This window comes from Pistacia vera, unplaced genomic scaffold (assembly GCF_008641045.1).
Source record: "Pistacia vera cultivar Batoury unplaced genomic scaffold, PisVer_v2 Contig27, whole genome shotgun sequence".
Lineage (NCBI taxonomy): Eukaryota > Viridiplantae > Streptophyta > Magnoliopsida > Sapindales > Anacardiaceae > Pistacia > Pistacia vera.
In genome coordinates, this window is record NW_022196079.1 from 389,532 (window position 1) to 414,365 (window position 24,834).

At 34.9% G+C, this 24,834-nt stretch overlaps 3 protein-coding genes across 3 annotated transcripts; 1 reads left to right on the plus strand and 2 right to left on the minus strand.

The window, feature by feature from the left end:
- Positions 1-3,844: 3,844 nt before the first annotated feature.
- LOC116133414 lies at positions 3,845-6,363 on the minus strand. Its single transcript, XM_031419113.1, has one exon. The coding sequence runs from the start codon at positions 5,665-5,667 to the stop codon at positions 4,411-4,413; it is 1,257 nt and encodes a 418-aa protein (XP_031274973.1). The 5' UTR covers positions 5,668-6,363; the 3' UTR covers positions 3,845-4,410.
- Positions 6,364-14,167: 7,804 nt separating this feature from the next.
- LOC116133477 (TPR repeat-containing thioredoxin TTL1-like) lies at positions 14,168-17,726 on the plus strand. Its single transcript, XM_031419182.1, has 7 exons — positions 14,168-15,487; positions 15,582-15,777; positions 15,868-16,040; positions 16,170-16,503; positions 16,636-16,840; positions 16,925-17,025; positions 17,368-17,726. The coding sequence occupies exons 1-7, from the start codon at positions 14,457-14,459 to the stop codon at positions 17,533-17,535; spliced, it is 2,208 nt and encodes a 735-aa protein (XP_031275042.1). The 5' UTR covers positions 14,168-14,456; the 3' UTR covers positions 17,536-17,726.
- Positions 17,727-20,825: 3,099 nt separating this feature from the next.
- On the minus strand, positions 20,826-22,318 carry LOC116133472 (DNA ligase 1). The gene has a single exon (XM_031419177.1). It carries the CDS (start codon positions 22,141-22,143, stop codon positions 21,052-21,054), a length of 1,092 nt encoding a protein of 363 aa, XP_031275037.1. The 5' UTR covers positions 22,144-22,318; the 3' UTR covers positions 20,826-21,051.
- Positions 22,319-24,834: the final 2,516 nt, after the last annotated feature.

The window sequence follows — 24,834 nt, forward strand, 5'->3', positions numbered from 1 at the left end:
CAATTTAACGAAAGTATTGATGCATGGAGATGAGATTGGAGGGGGCAAAGTGAGAAAGGTGTGAAGGTGAGGGAAGGCATAAAAGTGAAAGCGACGAGAGAGGAGAAGCAACGGTCCAAATATGATTAGCAGGTGCAGAGGCAGAGGCAGCCACCGCCTCTACTCCTCCAAATGGGCTCCACCACATCATCCATCTAATTATGATCTTCATCTCCCACGTGGATCTTTCATCTAACCGTACACTTGGATTACTCTTCCTTCATTCGCGCCCTCTCCCCTCCTTATGACACGTGTTTTTCTTTCAATTCTCACTGACGTCGTATTATACGTCACATTGCTGTGACTCAACGCCCCGTCGTTCCAGTTTTTTCTTTTTTTTATTTTTAATTTAAAAAATGAGTAGTTGAAGCTTTGTCTACCGGAATATAACCTTTACAATTCAGCAAAATGTTCCCCCTCCCTATTTCCTTTTTGTTTTATTATGAATTATAATTTAGGTGATTAATCATGTTACATTATGTGATTAGACAGTGATTAGATATTAGACGTTATGTTAATAATTAAATAAAATTAAATATCTTAATTATAAATTGTGGGTATTTTTGTAAAATAAAGTTTTGCCAATACGAAGAAGAAGAAGAAGAAGAGTGAGGAAGAGAATAATAACATAAACAGGAACCCCACAGGCACTCATTGTATGGTGATTTAGATAGGATTCTACAACAATTTCCAATGTAGAATATTCGTGGGATATGAATTGATTTGGTTAATTATTATCTACACACAATGGCTAAAAAAAAAAAAGCTTGTGTAAAATCTACTTCTTTGATCATTAGCATCACAAATCTCAAAGGCTATTTTTAACTTAACATTTTAATAAAGAAATTATCTTATATGTAAAGTTTTTATCGAAAAGGAAAATGGTAGTGGGGAACATGTGGGGTTCATGAAAATCACGTAAGACCTGCTCAGGCAGACATAGTTAAGTTTTTATAAATGTCTGCAGCACTTCACACACAAACACAAATGAATTGAAATCTAAGCCTTTCATGAGCTATTTATGTATTAATGTATCCATGGAGGGAGCCAGCTAACTTTGTCTCTAAATATCAATATTTTCAGTAACAATTAATAATAGACCACATTCAGAGCAATTCATCAAGTAGTTTTCATTGGTATGGCGTTAATTATTTGAAGTTTCAACATGGAAAAACAACAAGCTTATATGACTTTCACAAGTCAAAGCTTCTACAAAAATTTCCAGTTTTTACCTTATAACACAGTTTATACTGAAGGATAATGACTGTTAACAATTAAACACACAGGCTGTCTTGAAACTTTGGTCTGGTGTGGACAAGATTATAAAGAGGTGGGCTCGTGTCCTTCCATCAGGCTGAAGAATTCTCTGCATTATCGATCGTAACATGCTGCAGAAAAAGGAATCAAATACTATACGAAATATATATATATATATATATATACATATATTAGATGAGTAGTTGACAAGAAAGTTCTTGGAGTTAAATTGTGAAAGCAAAACCAGTTGAAGAATTCTCAAGCAGCCAAGGATTTCAAACCTTCTAGAGCCAAAAGATGAATAAGAGTCTATAAAGACTAGGTAGTTCAACTTGACCTACTTTAACTATTATATATAATATTTTAGCAATGTTTGTGGGTTTTGGGCGATCGATCTTTCCAACGAAGGACTTTTCTCTAGTGGGCTACCTAACTGCACTATGAAAGAGACAACTAGGGATGCCAACTTCTTCAATATTAATTGGCTTCTATACATTATACATGCTGTGGTCTCCTTCCTATATTTTATAAATAGGCTATGGTGATCGATCAATTCCAATTCCAATTCAAATTCCAAATTCTATACATATGAATTGTATGTATATATAATAAGCCATAGATACTGTGATATCACATGTTTGTGGAGAGGGCCATGGCTTGCTCTGGAAAAGTACTTAAATAACAAAAAAAAAATTGAGCACATCATTAATATACAGTCTACCCAAGACTTTTGTTTTCATCAACGCATGTCTAGTGCAATAAAGTCTTGAATTCGAAGGCATGGAATACTTTGTGCGGCAAATGCAAATATTCCAAGACGACTAGTCGCATGGAATTAATCATGGATCTGCTTCTGCGTAAAATTGAAACATTAGTGTTTAACAACTGTAATTATTCTTCGCTTTGAAATAATGTGCTCAGCAAACCCTTGTGTAAGCCAAAGAATTGAATTGTCAAAGGTGTCCAAAATCTTCTCGCCGGATCCAAAGCTTATGGTCTAATATTGCGCGCAGCAGAAGTCTTAACTCTAAGCTACAACTTCATGGTTTCTGAGTATTCAAATATTAAAATAGACCCTCTTGCGTCAGATTGTACTATGCTTTCATCACTGCTTACGCATGCAAAGTTAAACCAAATTAGAAGTTAAATTACAATGAATTAGTTAATAGTTAAAGGCAGATTAATTGAAAAGGAGAGTTTCCTATTAAAGGGTTAAATATGTTTGATATATAGGTAACTGTAAGTTTTTTTTTTTTTTTGTCGCATCCAGCAATTGAATAGATGGTCGATCTCCTGAAGAAAGATGTGTTTTGAAAGTGCATAAAAGGTTTAGGGGGGTTGGCTCTAAATTGAAGTAATGCTTTATTCAGATGGAAATAGTGAATGTGTATCTCTTATCTCACATGTCCCTGAAGACTGAGTGAGAGAGAGGTAGATGGATAGAGAGAAGAAAAAAATATATATCATCATTGCTAAAAACCAGATTATTCTCTGGCATGGGCCACCATGATTCCAAAAGAGAAAGAGTCACATGTCACCACATCCTCTCAACATGTCCTCTTCTTCCAATTTGCCATGGCTAATCATCTCTTCCAAATTATTTTCATTATCTTTTTTCTTTTTTAATTAATTCCATTTGTATCATTCAATTCAATATCCTTTTGTTATCTTGTTTCATGTATATATGACCCTTCTTAATTTACACTTGTTTTAATGAATTTATTTGTCAAGTTACTACTGGTCAGTATTAAATTAAACTTGTTATTATCAGTTAGGAAGAGTATTAATTATAATCTAATAGTTGTACTAATTAAAGATGGAGATGGAGCATGTGAGGGAAGATCTAGGATAGGGCATATTTATAATTGAATTGAATTAGGCATTCATCCACCCAATAGATTTGTTTGTTTGATTATCTAATTGAGTAAGTGATGTGCGTGAGACACATGCTTATCATAATTTAACAACTCCCCTTACTAAAAATATCTGATTTTCTGGCCTTGATTTTTATACAACACCAACAAAATATTAAAACAATAAAGAATGGCGTACGGGAAATGGATAGAGAGGATTTTGTGTTAGAATGATAATGAAATGGTCAGTGTAAAAGGGAGCATGAGAGACCTAGTGCACATGTCTAAACACTTAATATATTAAGAATGAAATCTTCCCCCAAGAGATTTATTAAAGATTCGTTAATAGCTTAGCAAATTTTAATGGGGTTGTGCTTGTGTTATTGTTGACCGGCCGCAAGGCAACAAGCATTAATAAATTAAAACAAAGAGTAATTAGATGAAATTGTAGTTTATGATTGCGGCAGGTAGGGATTCCCCTAATCTTGCCACCAATCGCTCCCCCTAATCATCTCTTTACTTCAAAAGTTGACATAAATGTTAAATCATGCAAGAGACATAACACGAGGATAAATGCCCATGATCCTTGTCATTAAAACAATATAAGTAACAACCATGATGATTACAAGATAATTCATAACACAGAAATCAGTAGAAATTAGTAACTTAATAGTCGTCACATTAAAAATAAATTCAAGTATGGAGATGAAATTCGATGGTAATTAATTTAAGTATGGAGATGAAGAGGTAACAAGTCAGAATCAACGGATTAAACCTGCGGGCACGGCACTTAGGGTCCCTTGTCATATTGATATAGCAATTCAAAAACAAGACTTGGACCACCCTTTTTACAAGCAGCCATTTGTCTGGCCTAATGGCTAGACAAGTCCATATGGACATAGGTGACTCAGGAATAATGCCCGTTTATGAACACGGCACCGACCTATTTGTTTTCTACGAGTAGACAAAGTACGAGGAAGAAAATCTTGCTTCTAATTGATCTTATAGTTGTTCCATGTCCAACAAGTAAATTTATTTAACACAAACAAAACAAGTGACCATATATTAAACAAAAACAAATTGAAATTTTCGATGGGAAGAAGAAAGATATATAGTATCTACATTCTAAACTGAATTTCATATATTTATTTCTAATTAACAAGAAAGACTATATGACCGATCTCTGCAGCAAAACCCTCTTCAAAAGTAATTAATTTCTGGCTTCTGCACTGTTAAGTTCTTATACATACAAGTATTAATCCTAATCTGAAGGACAAATCCATGAATCAACAGTACCTTCACCCCTAGAAGAAACATTCTCCAAAGTCTTATCATGGTGAAAATCTGATGAAGATGCCGAGTAGTTCAACTTACAACTGGTAACCCTTTGTGATGAATTCCCATTAATATTCCCATCGAAAGGCCTCATGTGATCCTGTCCAGAAGCTACATGACTCGATAGCCCGCAAAGGCTTGCATTAACGTGTCCATGGCCGCTCATAGCCAATTCCTCGAAACCAGGCATACCAAAACTTGCTTGAGATTTTCCACCAAAACCAGGCACAGTAATATTTGAAGGGTTGAGAGGAGGCTGTAGAAAAGACTGGAATGGGTTTTGTTGCATGTTCAACAAATTATGAGTCTCTTTATTGAGGCCTGAATCAGAAAGCAGTTGGAAGTTATTGATAGAAGGCGAATTAAAAGCGTTACTTGCAGTTGAAATGGAGGTGGTTATAGCATTGTCGTTAGCACTAGCAATAGCATCAACCACCGAAGTAGAAGAAGATACAAAGGGGTTTGGTTGAAACTTTTGAGTGGTAGGACGAAGAGGGTACAGAGGTCCCATTGGTTCAACATGCCCTGCCTTTATACCCGAGCCTGAGACTGAGCCAAAAAGATCGAGGCGGCGAGTATACGATGAGCCAGAAAAAGGTTGTGCCGGGATTCCAGTGAATTCTTGCACCATTGCTCTAAAATTGGACGTGTCTGTGGTGAGAACAGTTGTTGGTGCTCTTCTTGAAGCTCTTGTTCTTTTCTTTGGATTCTTCGCAACATTAATCTGATCGGATGCTGCTAAAGATCTCGTACCATTATGATCATGGAGTAACCTTGATTGCATGGATGGTGAGCCTGGAAATGAACCACGATTGAATCCTTGAGCGGCTAACATTGAATGACTTGTTGAGGATGAGCCTTGTAGGTTACCAGTGTCGGTGCAGTTGGGTTCTGATCTTAGGCTACTAGAACCAACTAAGTCAAGATTTAGCAAGGAGCTGGGCTGGTTTGAGTTAGGTTGAGATCGAGATTGAGGGAGAGCATGGAGATAATTTGATGAAGGATCAAAGTAAGTGGGTTGTTGGTTATGGTGGTGAGAGAAGAGTGAAGGGTACTGTGGGTTTGATAAGGAACCAAAGTTGTTACTTGAAGGGTTCAAGAAAGATGGAGCTGACTCAGACCGTGAATCATACTCTTCATCACCACCACTCGAGGATTGCATACTACTATTACCAGAATCCATAGCTTTGATGAATCGAAAATATAGTAGTCTTGGGAAAGAAAACAAATATATTCTAGTTGAAAAAAGTTGAAGAAACCTGCAAAGAGATGGTGATAGTTGCAAAGTTGAAGATGAAAAAAAGAAATGAGAGAAGAAAGATATGTGTAAAAGGCAATTATGAGAAAACTGCAAAAGAACCCAAGAAGTAGTGAATGGATAAAAGTATATTCATATCTTGAAAAGCAGGTGCTTTGAGAAAGTTGCCATATCTTTTAACCTTGATCTGCAAATGGAGGCAAATCTCTTCCTTGTCTTTTCACTTCACTTGGAGCAAATTTTTTTGAGAAAAAGAAGATATCATGTAGATCTTATATAAGAAAAGCACCCACAGAGAGGATAGAAGAGAAGAGAAGAGAGGAGAAAGAAATATATAAAAGGTAAAGATGAGGAGGCTAGCTAGATATATATAATATATATCAGGTTCCTATTCTGTTTCTTCTTCTTCTTCTTCTTCTTCTTCAACTTCTTCGTCCTGTTCCTACAGTCTATGATCTGATTAGACAGGTGCTAGGGTTTTGGGGAAGGAAATAAAAAGGAGAGGAAAGAAAGGAGAGGAAAGGTTATTTACGCTTTATTGGTGAAAAAAAGAGGAGGTCTCAACATATGTTTCCACTAAGAAGATCCTCTAGAGAGTGCAGAGTGGGGTCGCCATTGGAGAAGAGAAAAGAGTTGCCGGTGGCTGGCAACGGGTCAAACTCAAAGTGAATATGAGAGAGAGAGAGAGAGAGAGAGAGAGGGTGTTGGCTGGCTGGTAGTATGTTTTGAATGTGAAAGGGGGAAAGGGATATCATGGGCTTTTTAATTTTTAAGTGTTTGGAATTTGGAAATAAATAAAAACAAACAATTAAATAGAAAATAAAATTATAAACCAAGGTGCGTAAAGGACCAACTTGGAGGGGTCATATGAAATAACAAAAACTCTTTCCAGCACTACTATGCTAATAAATTATTATTAATCTCCAATATTATATAATTTCATATAGATGACTATTTATTTACTTTGTTCATTTCTTTTATATTATCTTACTTTCAAATAAATCAAATAATAGTTTTCTCTCTAGATGTATAATAACTGTGACGAATTTCTTATGCAATATGTTTAAATTTTAGAAAAGGATTAAAATAAATAATAACACGTGAAGTATTTATCTAGTATAATATGATAAGGTATTTCCATCGCTAATGATTAATGTGGAACAACTATACATACACGAGTTTTCATGATTGGTGAAATATTCGCATCCCCATGCCTGGCCTCCATTATAGTTATGCCATATCAAAAACACAACCGAACCAAACCTTCTTCTTCAGACTTCAGCCTTTGACCAAGTCAAAACTCAGAAACAAATCCAAGTTATAATTGAGCAATATCAGAGAATCTTTTACCATCTCTAAATTCAGATTGAGATGTTTATGTTTTTTTTCATATTAAAAACACGTAGATGCCTGTCAATATAATATATTCTTTGAGAATTTATTCTATTGTTTATAATCTGCAAATGAGTGCTTCGGTTCGGTTTTTATTTTGGATGGTTAGATCAGTGCTGCAACCATCAAAACCATATAATAAACAAATACTAATTATATATGCTATAGTTAATACTTTAATTATACAACAAATCTTTCATACTTGACATAAAGCTTGTGTATTAAAGATTTTAATAAAATATAAAGTCTTTATCATTGTACATGTTTATATATTATTCTGTAACAAGGCAATTGGCCAGCCCTGCCCTACCCTACCCTACATAAACCAAATCCTATGAACTGATTTAAAGATCCAAATTCATCAATTCTATTACGTCTTTTATGCCTATACGGAATATTAAATCTGCCGTCCTATCTGTATTGTAAAAATTAATGTGATGGCTGTATCACTTTCACATGATATATATTTCTTTATGTTTAAATCAAACACATGTGGTTTCGATAACTCCTTTGTATAGCCATTTATGAACACTCAACGCATGATCTTGTTTTCGTTTCCTTTTCATTATTAGAAATTCAAATTATTTCATGTCATGCGCATTAGAAAATGAGGAATCTGGCCTCGTGAAGCGTGTAGAATATTAGTATTATTATTTTTTAATATACAAAAAAATAAAAAAATTGCTGTAAATAATTATGAGTATGATGATTAAAACCAATGAATATTATGTACTCATGAAGTAGCAGATAATTATAATTTGATTTATTCTTTTAAGGCTTTTTGAAGATGCCAATTAAACATTGTCTACAGACAAGACAAGCCTAACATAGATTCAAAGCAATAATTAGTTATTATATCTTCTGTTTCTGCAGATGTTATTCTTGAGTATTATATTTAGGTTAATTAAGTGAATCCCAAAATTAGCTTTATAAAAGTAAAATGAAAAGAAAATATTGATTAGTATTATTAATTGCATGCAAATTAAAGTTGCTCCAATAATTATTTTTTTTCTCTAGAAACGAAGATCAAACCGCTGGCTACTCAAGATTCCAAACCACGTTTTAATGCACTCATTTTGATTATCATAATACTGCATGGTATGTGAAGTTAATCAAGGAATTACAAACGGATACATAGATGCCCACATCCACAGGGTGTTAAAGGTTGTACGGACGTACCTCTTAAACTTGATCAATATTACTTTCATAAATATAAACACAATTTGCAAGCGGTTTATTATTATTATTTTTTATAATCTTCACTGCTACATAATCGTTCTAGCTATGAAATTATTCTTATGATAAATTATATGACAAGAGATCCGAATCTAAACCCTTTCGTCATACATGCATGCACCAAATTTTGTTTTTGAGTATTCAAAACATTCCTTATTAAAACCCATTCTAAAAAAAAAAAACCTTTCAATTACAATCCTAAGTACGAAATTAAGCAACATTTACAACAACAATAAGTTCCGTCCTCTCATACATTTATTTATTTGTTTCCACTCAAATGTAAATACGTCTAGAGTTCTATCCTATAAAAAATACCGTGACAAAATATACTTTGGATCCCAACCAATCAGAGTTCTACACTTAATATTGTAACACCTCCTTAATTAAGGACAGCAAGATAAATAATATTACTTACCAAATCAATTATCATATTAATTAAGAGAATTATCTTTATTATTCCATTCTTTTATTTTTCCCTAAATGAACTAATGAGAACGAAGGCTATTTGGTACGTTTTAAAATTTGGGCCTTAAGAAATTATAGGTCATTATTGCCAAAAGCTAAGTGGGCCTGTTGTTCTGTCCAATTGGGGTAATTTTATCAACCTGAAACTTTACCTAATCATAGTGGGATGATGAATTGCTGACTATATATTTTAAATCAAAAAGACAAAAACTACCCTTACAAGCTAACGTCGTTAAGTTGCAAATAGACGTGATTGTTGAATCACAAATTTGCCCCTGCTTTTACAATTTGTTATAGCATTGACCGAGGAACCAGAGTTAAAGACGGATAGCCTTGGAAAGTATTTACACTTCAAACTTCTGCTATTTTCATTTAATTTAGAAGCACTTATGCATCATTCTTTTGCCCCCCACCCCAAAACAAAGTGAAAATTAAAGCTCTAGGGAGAGCCCAGCTGGATAACCCCAGCTTAGCTTGCATGTGAGTGCATGAGGGAGAAGCCTGATATACGTTCTGATGGAAGTCGTAAAGTTCCCTTTAATGTTTTGCTTAATTGGAGTAATGAATTTGTTCCGAAGAAATCGAGGAATCCAGTATAGCATGCAGATCAAGCCCATGAAACGGAATTTTTTTTTTTCCTAAAAGCATTATTTTATCACGTATATTAACTAGCTCTTAGCTACATATGTAATGTGAATCCAGGCTCTAGCTAGGTTTGTGTTTGAATAATTTGTCAAAAGAATAATATTATTATTAATTTCAACAATATTCGGCACTTAGATTATTTAAGATACTGCCCCTCGTATTTATATTTTATACGTACTAGGCATTGCGAAGCTTTCTAGAGGAGAATCTATAAACATATGTTTCTTTTCTGCCTCGTGCAGATTTTTATTATTTTTCCATATATCCTTTTTCTAGTTACTGTATATTGATTTAGTTTTATGTGGTTTAGTTCCTGCAAATTTTTTAACCAGATCTAATTTATTGACAATTACTTTCAACACAAAAGAATTGATATTGGTCATAATTCACAAAATAGTGAATTGAAAATATGGTTCTTTAATCTTAAAGGGTTGGTTTGACAGTTAAAGAAATTTATCATATTTTTTGAGTTTTTTATTTAAATCTTAAAATTATTTATTATAATGTGATTTATTTAATCTTTTAAGTTAATTTATAGAATGTTTAATAGATTATAAAAATTAGTTTAGTCAATTATGAATGGTCCCAACACTCTAGTTACGAAAAAGGAAAAATAGATGCGGCTTCTCCCTTGCATTTGCTGTCAAATCTGTCATCCCAATTTGACAAATACGTTTCTCCAGAAAATGGATAACTTACGCATTTATTATACTAGTTTTTTTGTGTCAATACCAATCTCACATGATTTTGCTATTAAAGACTTCAGAACTAAAGCCCACAAGGCCTCCTCCATCTGCAGGTAGTTCTGGTAATTTGACTTGAATTTTATTAACTTGGAATTGGACCCCATGCCACCATGTAACTTATCATTATATCCAGAGGATATCGTCTATCCAGTGTGATGAAACAATGTATCTAATGGGATCAGGCTTCACATCACAATCGTCCTTCAACGATCAATACTAACGGAAACAATGCGGGACCCTGTGGTCCATGATCACATCATATACAATAAATTTATTGAATTATTATTAGGAGAGTCTTATGTACGTTATTTTACGTGTTAGAGATATTAATGGACGTCTGTTAATACGTACAATGGCACAAATTTCTGAGCCTCTTTATCGTGAAAGTAAGTGTGCATTGAGCGGAGTGATATACAGCCAGAATGTCTTGTAGAGGCTGATCCCGATGCCAAGCAAAACCAATGAGATAGGCCTTCCACATATTAATATGCTTATAACTCAAGTTTGCGCGGTTTTCAAAGGCCTCGGATCACGACATCACATGTTCTCCTTTACGTAAATTTGTTTGTATCTTTTTCTCATCCTCTATACGTATCACTTTAATCTTCATCAAGCCTTGAGTCCCAAGACTTTGTCCACTTCCACATCTTGTAACTATCACTTTCTACTCTTTAAACCGTGAATTCCAAGCCTGCTCAATTGTGTCACAATCTCTCTAACATTTAATTTGAAGATTCCAACGTAGAGAAGAAGCTGTTTGGAACTTTGGATAACAAGTTCATTAATTTTGACAAAGAAAAATAGAAAAGGATCGATTTATCTATATCAACATATCTTTATCTGTGCCTTTATGTGTATTGCCGACTGGTGAGCAAGCCGGCATTACAATATTTTGTCTTGATATCCGGTGGCTCATTGCCGTAATATAATATATATATTTAACCTTTCATGTCAAGCATTTTTTGTACAAGATGGAATGACAGGCCATCCAAAATCATTTTAGTAACCCCACCATTGATTTTAAGTAATCGTTGGCTGGCATCAATTCAGAGTGGCAAATCAACGTCTCTCTCTTACTAAAGGATTTGTTAAATTATTGGATGATCAAGCTAGAGCTAATCGTATAATTATCAAACCTTGAGTGTTACAGAAGTTTATGAAGATTGTGATTAGAATGCTAGAAAATATTATTAGGAATCCTCATGATTAAAAACAAGTCCCTTCCCAAGGGCCAAGGATGAGGCGATGATTTATATATTATATATTGTCGATATTCATAACATACATGACACGTGCTTTTAGATTGCACAGTGGAGAAGGTATCTATACATGATTGGCCCAAAGAAATCATTAGACATTGACATGGATGACATTGACATACCAACTTTTAATTATCTGGTAATTTACTACCTTAATCAACATATTAATTTAAATTCATATTATTGGATTTTGATCACATATGCCAGGTAGGTCTTGTTAATTTAATTGATCCACGTAAATCACTATAGCTAGTTTAATTTCTACCGTCGTTTACATTAAGAACGACTGTAATGAGAGTCATCTTAAATTAAGAACGTGTCATATTTTGTTTAATTAAATAATGCCAGATTTCTGAATCTGCAAGCAAAGATGGCGAAAGTGGATACTTCGGCCACCACTAGTAGAGGTCCAAATGGCACTCCATTTAATTAGTTATATAATCTCCAATTCATTCTGGCAAAAATGATCATCAATTGGACTCTTTTTTTTCTCCAAAGTGTGAATATGTAAAGACAAATAGAAGAGAAGGGATTTATAGTAGAGTTCCTCCTTTTCTCTGTAAGCTGTAAACTTTGACTGAGCTTTTAGATTTTTATTATTCTGAGTCTCTGCCACTTTTAGTATTGATTCATTTAAAGCATATGTGATGACCACAGATTGCTTAAAAAGAATAAAAAACACGTGGTGTCGGCATGCTTCAAATGCAGAAAAAAAACATGTTTAAATATCTTTATTAATTTAGATATAACAATAAGATCATGAAATGTTGAAGAGAAATGGGTTTTAAACTAAATATAATATCATAAAATCTCCACTGAAAGCTTTGTTAATTATGAACAATAGGGCTATTGAAATTATTGATAATCTTTGTAGTAATGTTAAATATATATAAAACAATTAAAAGGGTTATAAATGGAGTTGGATGTTATGTATGTATTGTTGCCGCTCGAAGCTGTTGTGATTAGGAAGTGTGATGAGTTATTATGTGAAGAGAGATTTAGAAAAGCCGGCATCGACTGATAAATAGTAAATGGTAGAAAAGAATGTGTAGGTTTTTGGTCATCGACAAATCGTCTTTGCCTTCCTTTTGCATGAATGTGTTTAGAGCCATTACTATCACATAAACCGACAACGGATGACTGCTACCAACCCAACAAATAGGTAAAGAAAAGAAGGTCAGATCAGAAGCAAAGACCAAAACCGGTCCAAATAAGGCATACAGCTGGCCGTCATAGTCCTGGCCCAGCAACTCCATGCCGAGCACTCCTTTACTTTGCCGTCCGATTCTCTCACATCGAATCTGTTTCTGCCAAGTGCTTAAAATTTGACTCGCTATATTTGTTCTTTACGATACACATCAAGCATAATCATCAAATAAACCAGTAAGCCCAACTGGTATTGCCAGCTATATAATTAAGAGACGTATTTATCATTTCATTTGGCTTGGCGTTTGGGGGAGACTAATTTTTGCCAATTAGGCCAGTGTTTATCCATTTTCACGATTATTAAAGCTGAAAACACTAACTCATAATAAATGAATTGAAATGTCAATGTTCCTGCCCATATACCAGTTGTTGTATGAAAGAGAAAGACCATATATAATATATATTTGTTTTAAGTTTTAACCATACATTCTAAAGGATATTGAAAACAGAGTTTGGGAGTATTGGTAATTATGAATATCTTGTCATTGTTTTATTAAACTAAAAGGTTAAATTTGGATGACGGTGGTGGCTAAGTCAAATTAGAAGATTCTATCTTGATGAAGGCGATGAAATTATTTTAACTTATAGAAGATAAAGATTCTATGTTAGTATGGGAGATGATTGTATATATTTAACGCAGAAGACTAATTTAAATGACAATAATTGGGAAACAGAAACCTTAATAACCTTCTTATTGTTGAAATAATAGCAAAAAACACACAATAAAGAAAAACAGAAAAGTAAAGAGAACATACAATTTAATCTAGTTCATTTCAATTAAGGAACTACGCTTAACATTCAAATAGAGAATTCTTATTGAATATTAGAAATCTATAGCATATACAAACTAGATGACGGTAATTTATTCTCACTCTCTATTTTTTTTCATACTAGGTTTATCACTATTACATAATATATATAATAGAAAACCTAATCTCATTTAGGTTTACCCGAATCTAACCAAACCCAGAGCCAAATATTAGTAAACTAATTCTAAACCCAATTACTAATTGGGATTATTGTGAAGGGACCGTCGTCCACTCATCGAGAGGGACCCCCAAATGAATCGTCATAAACTGATAATCTATCAAAGCTAAGAGAAGTCACTTAATTCATATAATCTAATAATAAATCTATATGGGGCCTCCACTACCATAAGAGATGAAGGTGTTCTCAGTTTTCTAGCATTAGTTTTTTTTATTAATGACACCAAGTTGCAAATTTTGAATATGAATAGATATTACCCACTGTTCCTTTTTGTACGTTTTGTTTCATGTGGCCCTGCCCCTTAATGCAGGATTTTAGAGGAAGAAAATCTTTACACAATTATTTTAGAATCTTAGTGCTACAGATGCTTCCCCAATTTATATAAACCACTGTACATTTTTCAAGTCTTGACTCTCATCTCTCTCTCTCTCTCTCACTGTCCAAAAGAGATAAAGGTGGTTACTTCAAGGCCACTCCAGTAGTCTTTTAACTTCAATTTAAACACTGGGGACTAATGACTATGCCTGTTACATTGAATCCTTCACATTCAAGCCTTCTCTTGATCATTTCCTCTCTTTATTAACAATTTTCACATTAATATTCTTTCAATTGTTTAAACTTAAATTTTTTCTCAACCACTCTTTGATTGTATTTATTATACTAGGAGTACAGATACATCATGCTTCATTGATTGATTCATTGTACTAGAAATAACATTCATATCTTCCATAAGTTCCAGCTTCAGGGGAGGTATCAGAGACCCACCGGAGAATTCATCATGGCTGAAATGACCAAGTATTCAATGGAGCACGAATTGGGTTGTGGTCTTATGGGAGGAATTTTTCAACGCCGGAGCTTCTGGCCAGGAAAAAAATCAGTACCTTCATTATCCTCCAATGGCACCAGCAACAATAATTTGAAACTACCTATCTTTCAAAATTCAAAGAAACCTCCCAGTCATGATTCCAAGATACGGCATAGTACCTCTGCAGACAGTTCCCTTGTAGACTCCGCCAATGTAGCGAAACCTTCTGAAAAACCAGACAAAAAACATAGTAGGAGGCCTAGTTCAGAGCCTCCTAGGTCTTCAACTTCTCAGCAGAGAAGTCATAGTAGAAGGCCTTCAGACGCTGCGAGAAGCTTAACCTCATCCTCCTCTAGTTCCGGCAAACCAAAGGCGACGCAAGTTCAGGATTCAACCGACAAGAGAAAGCTGAGTAAAGATCCCCCTTGTACCTCGACAGAACTTAGCACTGTAGTCGTTTCTAATTACCAAAAATCCGGCGTTAACAAAGCTCTTGCTCGAGCTACTTCGAGTAATATAATGCTTATAGGCCAACTGGGGAACTTGAAGCAGCTTGGAACTGGGAGTGTGCTGGGGAACAATAGTCCTAATGCAACAATTAAGACTGTTGATTACCTTTACAGGAATCTTCAAGAGGGAACTTCCAAGTCTAAACACAGATCTGGCCAGAGTAGACTAGGTGGTAATGGTGTTATGGGCAATATTGTGAGGCAGCCTAGTGGTGAATTTCCTAAAGTTAAAGGTTTGACGAATAAATTGGATCCTGAAGTATTGAAGTCTATGGGAAATGACGCGTACAAGAAGGGTAGATTTGAAGATGCCTTATCTTTATATGATGGTGCAATTGCTCTGAATTCGAATAATGCCACTTACAGAAGCAATAAGAGTGCTGCTTTGATAGGTTTAGGCAGCCTAATGGAGGCTCTTGTAGAGTGCAAAGAGGCTATTAGGATTGATCCTTCTTATTGCAGAGCTCAGCACCGTTTGGCAACAATATATCTCAGGTATTTATCTAATTAAAATTGCATGTACACGAGGAAATGAAAATTTAGAATTTTAAGTTTCTCTTTTAACAAGTATGTGAATTACACCCTGCAGACTAGGAGAGGCAGAGAAAGCATTACATCATTACAAACAGTCAGGTTCCCTTGTTGACCGCGAAGACATTGCCAAAGCTGAGGCTCTTCAAAAACACCTTAACAGATGCAATGGAGCTCGGAATTTAAAGGAGTGGAGCGATTTGTTAAAGGGGACCCAATTTGCAATATCAGTTGGTGCTGATTCGGCTCCAATAGTAAGCTTCATATATGCCAAGCTTATATGTCTTAACGTGATTAGTTCCCTTGGTATGCCTATGCTAAATAGTATTGAGCCCCTAATGCAGGTGTATGCTCTGCAAACTGAAGCCTTGTTAAGGCTCCAAAGACATCAAGAGGCCTATGCCACCTACAATAAGGGACCAAAATTTCTCATTGAATCATGTACAAAATTGTTTGGCGCTGCTGGTAGCGCTTATATCTTGGTGATGAAGGCGCAAGTTTACATGGCCACAGGCAGGTTTGTGTACATTTTTAATTTAATATAGTTGAGTGTTACTAATTTGGGTGTGGGCAATTTGATGCCATCTGCAAAAACAAACGAACATTTTAATCCCAACTCAATTTGGTTTGTGTTATTGGTGAATAGGCTTGAAGATGCTGTGAAAGTAGCTCAGCATGCGGCTCAACTTGATCCAAACAACCAAGAGATTGTTACCGTAGTAAAGAGAGCTAAAGCGATAGCATCAACCAGACTGAGTGGTAACTTGTTGTTCAAGGCATCAAAATACTTGGAAGCATGTAATATGTACAGCGAAGGACTAGAGCACGAGCCATACAACTCAATCTTACTTTGCAATCGAGCAGCTTGTCGATCTAAGCTTGGCCAATACGAAAAAGCTGTGGAAGATTGCACGACCGCGCTTATTTTGCAGCCTACTTACAGTAAGGCCAGGCTACGCAGGGCAGATTGCAATGCTAAGGTGAATTATAGTTACTTGAGATTTAAGGCTATTTTAAACAATTTTGTTGACCCTTTACTCAATGGTTAATGCCAACATTGGTTTTATTTTTTAATATCCTTATAATATTTCCTATGAATTTGGTGTCATTAGCTGGAAAGATGGGAAGCTTCAGTTCAAGACTATGAGATGCTGATCAGAGAGATTCCAGGAGATGAGGAGGTGGGGCGCGCATTGTTTGAGGCACGAGTGCAGCTTAAAAAGGAACGTGGCGAAGATGTTAAGGACATGAAATTTGGTTCAAATCTGGTTTTCATCTCTAGCAATGAACGGTTTAGACACTTTGTAACCTCACCTGGTTAGTCTTTTAACCAACAATTTGTTTAAAACTTGTCATGTATTCAAATTTAATGGGAAAATTGACCTCTGATGTGAACAACAGGGATGGCAGTGGTGCTATTCTGTAACAAGGCCAATCACAAGCAAGTATTGCAGCTTATGGAACAAGTCTGCAAGAGATTCCCATCTGTCAACTTCCTCAAGGTGAAAATCAAAACTCAAATTAAACTAAAAAGACTTGAAGTTTAGAATTAAAAAAAAAAAAAAAAATTAATCATAGATCAATGAATTATTCTGGAACCTTGGCATGGGCCTACCAATATATATGCTTTGGGATAATCATTTTAGAAATCCCCACTTAGTATTTAAGGAAAGAGGTAAACACAATGATTATAATATCTTTAAAGTGAAATTTGATAGAAAGAAAAGCAATAGAATGTTTAATGTTATAGTGGAGGTTAACACTAATTATGGCTTTACCATTTTAAAACTTCTTAGTTTATTATATAGTTGTCTGATATGTCTTTCTGGCAATTAATTAATTAGGTGGAGGTCGAAGACCACCCTTACTTAGCTAAATCAGAAGCTGTAAGCTCTATTCCAGCCTTCAAGATATACAAGAACGGATCAAGAGTCAAAGAAATTCCTGGAAACAACCGCGAATTGTTAGAAAAATCAGTTAAACTGTACAGCAGCCGAAGAAACATATTGTAATTAGAGAAAAAATTTAACAGAAAGAAAGAAAAGAACCAAGCTGGGAAAAAAATAATGTGGGCTAATGGCCTTAATGACTTTGGCGGCATTGCATATTAGTTATTAAGCAAAGAAAATGAGGATAAGAAGGAATCATTGGGGCACAACAAAGTAAATTCTTGAAGAGAGATTTAAGAGATGGGTTCTTTTGTGATGATAATTTCTATAGTAATTATTTTTTTATTGACTTTGACTGGATGCTTAACCAATGTTTTGTGCGGTCCTTTATTCTTATTTCTTTTTTGTTTGTTTATTAGGTGAAAAGAGGACTTGATTAGAAATGTTGATTTTACTAGCAATAAGGGTGGCTTTGATTTAAGGAATATTATATTACTAAAAATATTATACTAATGGAAAGATTGATTATTGGAAGAATATTTAAACAAATGTGTTTGATTGATTGGAATAAATTAGTTGATATGTTATATTAATATGTTTAGTTAGGAGAAATAGATCGGTGGGTATGTTATTTAAATTATTGAATTGTCCTTTAATTAAATATTATTATTTAGATTATTATATAACTCTCCTACATTTAAAAACTTAGCAAAAACCACCTCATAATAAAAGTTTAGAAAATCAACAATACACCCCCACCAGCCTTGCCACTGCTGATCGCGGGTAGTCGGCAACCTAATGGCGCACAGACGACCGAAAATGGCCTCCATGTGCCTATATGGCCATTTCTGACTAGATCTTTGGTCGAAAATAGCTAGATTGTGCAACAGATCTGGTCGAAAATGACCAAATTAGATCTGGGCGCACGACGGCTGGCTGCCAGCGGCGACAAGTGGGTGAGGGTGGTGGCTTAGGCGGGCTACAATTTGTTTTGAATTTAAGGGTAATTTTGTCTCAAAAGTTAATTGATTTGGGTAAAATTGTAAAAGATAGATTCATGTAAATTAATTTAAAAACAAGGGCATTATTGTCTTAAAATTTTATTAATAAGGGATAGAATTATAACAAAAATAAGATTACTTTGGTAATCTTAAAATACCTAAGAAAATTGAGATAATCATACTACCTCCTGTATTACCAATAATTACTATTGGTTATAGAAGATTATCGGAATCTTGTATTACTTGATAACCAAACATAATAATTAAGTAATATAAGATGACATTATCTCAATAATCTCACTTACCCCCAACCAAACGCACCCTAAAAGATTGTGATAGGATTCTGTGTCTCATGTTTGAAACTCAGAACATTAAATCTATGACATTACATCTTCAACAACCAAAATTGTTAAACAAGAGCTTGGATTTGTTTGAATTGACATAAACGTACTCTTTATATTCTAATGCTCTTATGAAAAAAAAAATCTTTTATTCCCTTTATATTACAGGCTATCACTACATCCTGCTCTAAATCAAATAAATTCTCTCATTTAAATAATTGGTTTAAAAATATTAATTATTGAGATTATTGAGATTCATAAATTAGAAAAGATAAAATACATAAAGGATAGACATTTATTACTTTGACAAATGAATTACTTTTTCCCACCCAAACAATGGTTTTGATACTGCCCCACCCATAAACTATTAAAATATCACTTTATTACCCAAATTTATATTCCATTTTCAATTCTGACATTGTTGCGACCCTACACCATTATCATTCTCTTCCCCGATCATCACTCATCAAAATCCCTCAAACTCTGCTTTTGTCGATCCCATCAATCGAGCGATTGAGGTTTGCGCAGCTCAAGTCAAATTCCGATCAATCTCAACCACCAAGATCTAACTTTCGAACATCAAAAGACTCATCAGCCTCTCCTCTTCAAAAACCTCAATAATCTAGACTAAATTTGCTCTTTGTTCGCCATCTATGGGTGGAAAAATGTCGTTAAACTATTATTTGGGTAGAAAAAAATCGTTAACTCTTGTAAGGTAGATATTTTGCTTGCCTACAGCCTACTGCGTTGAAGGCCATAATTGTCAACTGTGACAATCTAATGAGCCCCAATAGGCAGCATCAAAGCCCATGCTCAAAGTCCACAGCAGCCCAGGACCTGCTCAAGTCCTACATCTAATCCACATTCTACATCTGAACATTTTTCAAATCTCATGACAATGGCGTCCTTGGACCAACTTTATCAGATGGTTGCTATATACATATTTTCTAGAGCCCTTTAATTGATGCTTTTTAGTACATTCATTGAATCATTGTTAACCAAATCATTTTCTTTTTCTGATCCATCTCCTTACGGTTATTGTTCAAAAGATCGAATATTGCAGTTACTGGTCAAAAGATCAGTAAATCAAACGTTTTTCTCCCGGGAAATTTACAACATTTTAAATGGATTTTTAAGATCAATTTCGTCTTTCTTCAGATAAATCAATACTTCATTGGAGGTCCATCAAGTTCTTGCTTTCTGGGATATCAAGGAAATGTACTCCTCTTAATTTCACCCTAAGCCTCCATTTTTTCCTAACATAGGTAAGTGGCGAGTTGAAATATTTCAGTCTCGATGAACACAAAAGAATAGAGCATAAATTAAGTCATATAATTAACATTAGGTCAAAATTAATCGATTCTTGGTCTGTTGTCCCGGCGTGACAGAGGACATAATTATGAACCATTATTAGAACAACGAACATTCTAGTTTTATTATTTACTTTGTCCCTTTTACCGAGAGAAGTTAAAATCCACGACACAAAAAAGGACTCCGAATCCACTAAATAACAAACATGACATTGCAGCCATCATTTGGTTTTGGCAGATTTAGATCCCAAGTTGGTAATGGTGGCTATGGTAACGACAATATATTGCAGCATCAATGCCATGTGAATTACGTTGTACTCACTTCAACCTCTGTTTCTTCCATTATTTTCCTTTACTTACTGATTTGACCCGTAACATAAGCTATTGGCAATCTGATCAGAAACGCTATTCACTATTTAAACAGAGAATATGCAGGAAAAAGACATTACATTAGCCCCATCGCTCGGGTCAAATCAGCAGTATATATCAATTGTAGAGAGATCCGAGATCAAAATCCATGTGACTGTAAGATAATTGGATTTTGTATGCATTTAATACACACCCACATGTGACAGGCCAATCGGATAACACAGAGATATGGATCTTTTTGAGCAATACAACAAATCTAATTATAGATTATTTTTGCGACTCTCAATAGATGAGCAAATACATTAACATTAACACAAAATGTACATGGGCAGCAAAAAATTATTTCCATTGGAAGGAAAGAAAATTAAGCTGTACAAATTTGATAACATAACAAATTAAAAGTAAGCTATAGATATGGTGATGATGAGGAAGATGGTTTTCCCAGTTTCCAAACAACGACTTATATAGGGAATATATTTTTGATGAGAAACAAACCACATAAAAGTATTTAAAAAGAAGAAGGAAAAGTAAAAAAGGTAAGATAAAATTTTAACTAGCAGGATAATTGAAAATGAAATGGAGAAAAGTAGTAGCAGACACCAGGATGATCATGAGGAATCATCTCTTCCAACTTCGACTTCTTGATAATAGATCTTTCATGCCGCCAACAATCCATGTCTCTTTTGCTATATCAGATGAAATTTTGTAGAAATCAGTGTCATTTTTCGTCACTACCAAGTTCTCTTTATTATTTCTCTTTTCTTCTTCCATTAACGACTTCAAATTCTTTGTATTTTTTGTTTTCTTCTCCTCTTTTTTTCTGTCTTCTTCTTCTTCTTCTTCTTCTTCTTTATCGTCATCTACTTTTTCCTTTTTTTGTTCTTCTTCTTCTTTTTCCTCTAACCAGCTCTTAGCAGGAGCTGACCTGCAGCGCATAAGCAACAGAGCATTTGGTGGAGGAGCTGCAGGTGCACCAACTGATTCATCATCAAGAGAACACCTTTCCTTATCTTTATTTCTTTCGTCTTTGTAAAAATTATTGCTTTGATTTTCTTGTAACACCATAAACCACTTAGAAAAAACGGTTCTTGGTGTCTCATTACCATCACTTACTTCTACAACCTCAGGGTTTTCTTGACATTCCTCGTCTTCTTCATCATCATCATCATCATCAGTTGTAATATTTTCTCTATGTGGGAAAGCACCAAAACACCGAAAATCGAATCGTATGCTTCTTAAACATGTTAAGAAGTGCATGATATCTTTCTTGAACCCAAGAGACTCAATCCATGTAGGCTTTTTCTTGTGCTTCCTGTTGTTGTGAATTCTCTCAATCTCTTCCATCACTGATTGCCAGCTCTTGCATGCACTTGTCTTGTGCCTCACTTTGATCTGTCCAGCGCAGGTTACTTTTGGGGAGGTTGGTTCCGTGATCTCCGGACCACCCATTTGCTTGTTTTTGGCCCATAAGAGAGGGCTAGCTTGCCCAACACTACTTCTGGAGGTTGATTTCTTTGGATGGTGGTTGTGGTTGTGGTGGTGGTGGTGGTGATGGTGATAGTGGTGGTGGGTGTTGTTGTGGCGTTTGTTGGGCTCTGATGACCTCGCCGGGCTACAAATGGGCTTTGGCATTAAAGTTAAATGAGCTCGAGATGGAAAACATACTAAGAGATCAGTTGATGGAGGTCCTTTGGCTTCTCTTCCTTTCATGGTGGTGGTGGTTTTGTTTGATCTTGTTTCACTTGTTTTCTTCTTCTTCGCTCTGATTTAAAACTTGGTGGAGCTTTATGAACTGTATGGTTTGTGTGTGCTAGGAATTTAGATGGTATTTTAAAAGAAAGGAGGGAGGCATTTACAGCTTTATTTGCTTTTCTCCTTTTCTTGTGTTCCTCTTTACCATCTGTTTCTTCAATTTTCTAACACACAAACACTCCTTTTTGCTGCCCTTTGAAATGGGGTCACAAGTGAGCTTCTTTCTTTCCCTTTACTTTATTTCTAATCCTTGCCAAACACATTTAAATATTAAAGAAAGTAGAATGGGAAAGTTAAAGCCCACGAGCTTTGTTTCATGATCCAATCATACCGTCAACTTGTGAGCCCATGCCAGTTACAAACACTACTCATATTCATATATATCCTATTGCCAGTGCCAGTGCCAGTGCCAGTGCCAGTGCCCACACATATCTCCAACCACACCCTTCAAATATATTGAATGAGTTAACGACTTCTTCCCACACAAATAATGACTTAATGACACTCTCTCACCTATAAACTTTTAAAATACTATTTTATTACTTAAATTTGTATTCTGATGGAGAACAAAGAGTAAACTCGGTTCAAACTGTTTGAGTTTTTGAAAAGAAGAGACCGATAGTCTTTTGATGGCGGAAGGTTGGATTTTGGTGATTGAGATTTATTAGAATTTGACTTGAAAGGAGCAGTTGCACAAACCCTAATCGCTCGATTGTAGGTGATTGGCAGGATTGACAGAAGTAGGGTTTGAGGGGTTTTGGTGAGTGATGAGAGAATAGTGGTGGTGTAGGGTTGCAACAATGCTAGAATCAGAAACAAAATATAAATTTGAGTAGTAAAATGATATTTTAAAAGTTTGTGGGTGAAAAAATTCGTTTACCCTGTATTGAATTGGGATTTATTTTGTTAGTACTGGACTGTCAAGTCACGCCTGCCTATCTTAGAATAATATTATGGGTTATTAAAAGCAAAGCCTTTAGATGTGGAAAGGAATATGGTCATCAGATTTTAGACGGAGTTTAATGATAGGTTTAAAAATTGATATCATAATAAATCAAAGAAGATGAAAGGCAAACCAAAGTTTTAAGAGGGAAATTTAATTGAGATGAATTAAGTAAGATAGCCATAATGAGAGTACTAATGCACTTGAGAGTTGTGTAGGAAAAGGGGTGGCCCCCTCTCCCCCTCCACCCACTACACCTTGCGTTAGGATTAGACTTCCTTTTCTTTAATTTGGGACCTTCCACGAATCACCCTCTTCTCTCCTATCTTCTTCTTTATGATTTTTAATTATTTTTGTATAACTATTAAGATAGATGCTCGTTAGTCTGTGGGGTTCTCTGGAACCCATCGTTGTTCTCCCCAATAATACTGGTTAATGGTTTTTCTACCGTTTCTAGACGCATTAATTTGAGCAGCTTGGACAACTAAACCCTTTAAATTATATTCACAAGTTATGGTCTTATCTCAAAAAGTCTTTGATTGTATCCATGTACCAACAAGTGGGCATTGGTTAGTAGTTAATGTTGTTTCAGGGAGGACGGTGGTCAAAGAAAAAAAATGGTGGATAGTATGGAGAAGGGCAGCTTTTACAATTGCACTTACACAGAAGCCGAAGCGAGCCGTTTTCACTTTTGATTTGGAACTTTTTAAGGACAGACTCAAAAAGCATGCGGGCGGATGCGGAAGAAGCCAAGCCTAACGTTAGGTAGATACAATAAATGAATATACTAAAGTATGTAAAGTATATATCTCTTATTCTATAATCCTTCATGTTCTGTTCTTCAATCTGTATATAAGTTTGACATGTAGGGCTGGGGAAAAAAGGCATGGCAGTGGAGAAGTTTTAGCTTTTAAAAGTGTTTGATATGTGGGACTTGGGAGCATTTGTTATTATTGTTTGAGTTAACGATTTTTATCCCACCCAAATAATGGTTTAATGACATTTTATCACCTACAGACTTTTAAAATACCATTTTATTATTTAAATTTATATTTTGACAATGAACAAAGAGCAAGCCCGGTTTAGACTGTTGAGGCTTTTAAAGAGGAGAGGCCATTGAGTCTTTTGATAGTGGAATGTTAGATTTTGGTGGTTGAGATTTATTAAAATTTGACTTGGGAGGGGCGGCTGCATAAACCTTAATCGCTTGATTGTAGACGATTGATGGGGTCGATGAGAGTAGGGTTTAAGGGGTTTTGGTGAGTGATGATCGAGGAAGACAATGATGGTAGTTTAGGGTTGCAACGATGCCGAAATAAAAAACTGAATATAAATTTGGGTAATAAAGTGGTATTTTAAAAGCTTATACATCAGAAAAAGTCATTTACTCTAATTGTTTTTGTTGAAAGCATACTTGGGAGAGAAATTGCAAATTGGTCTTTGTTAATTAAGAGAAGGTAGTTGTAATATAATAATAAGACTTAATTGATTCAATGTTAATCATGACTTAAACCTACTGGTTATAAGTCGAATTCAACAGTCGTGATAATTATGATAGAAGGTTACACCGAAGATATTGATATTATTGAAGAATTGAAGTTGATGATATCAAAGAGCTTAATTGATTTACCAAGAATCATTGGTTGTGAATTTAATTTGTAACCGTAGATAACAAGGTTCGATTCCCTTTTTAATTAAATGCACTA

Coding starts and splice junctions, on each gene's coding strand:
- LOC116133414 (XM_031419113.1), bottom strand. CDS start 5,667: ATGGATTCTGGTAATAGTAGTATGCAATCCTCGAGTGGTGGTGATGAA.
- LOC116133477 (XM_031419182.1), top strand. CDS start 14,457: ATGGCTGAAATGACCAAGTATTCAATGGAGCACGAATTGGGTTGTGGT. Junction 15,778..15,867: donor GTGCTGATTCGGCTCCAATA/GTAAGCTTCATA, acceptor CCCCTAATGCAG/GTGTATGCTCTGCAAACTGA. Junction 16,041..16,169: donor GTTTACATGGCCACAGGCAG/GTTTGTGTACAT, acceptor ATTGGTGAATAG/GCTTGAAGATGCTGTGAAAG.
- LOC116133472 (XM_031419177.1), bottom strand. CDS start 22,143: ATGAAAGGAAGAGAAGCCAAAGGACCTCCATCAACTGATCTCTTAGTA.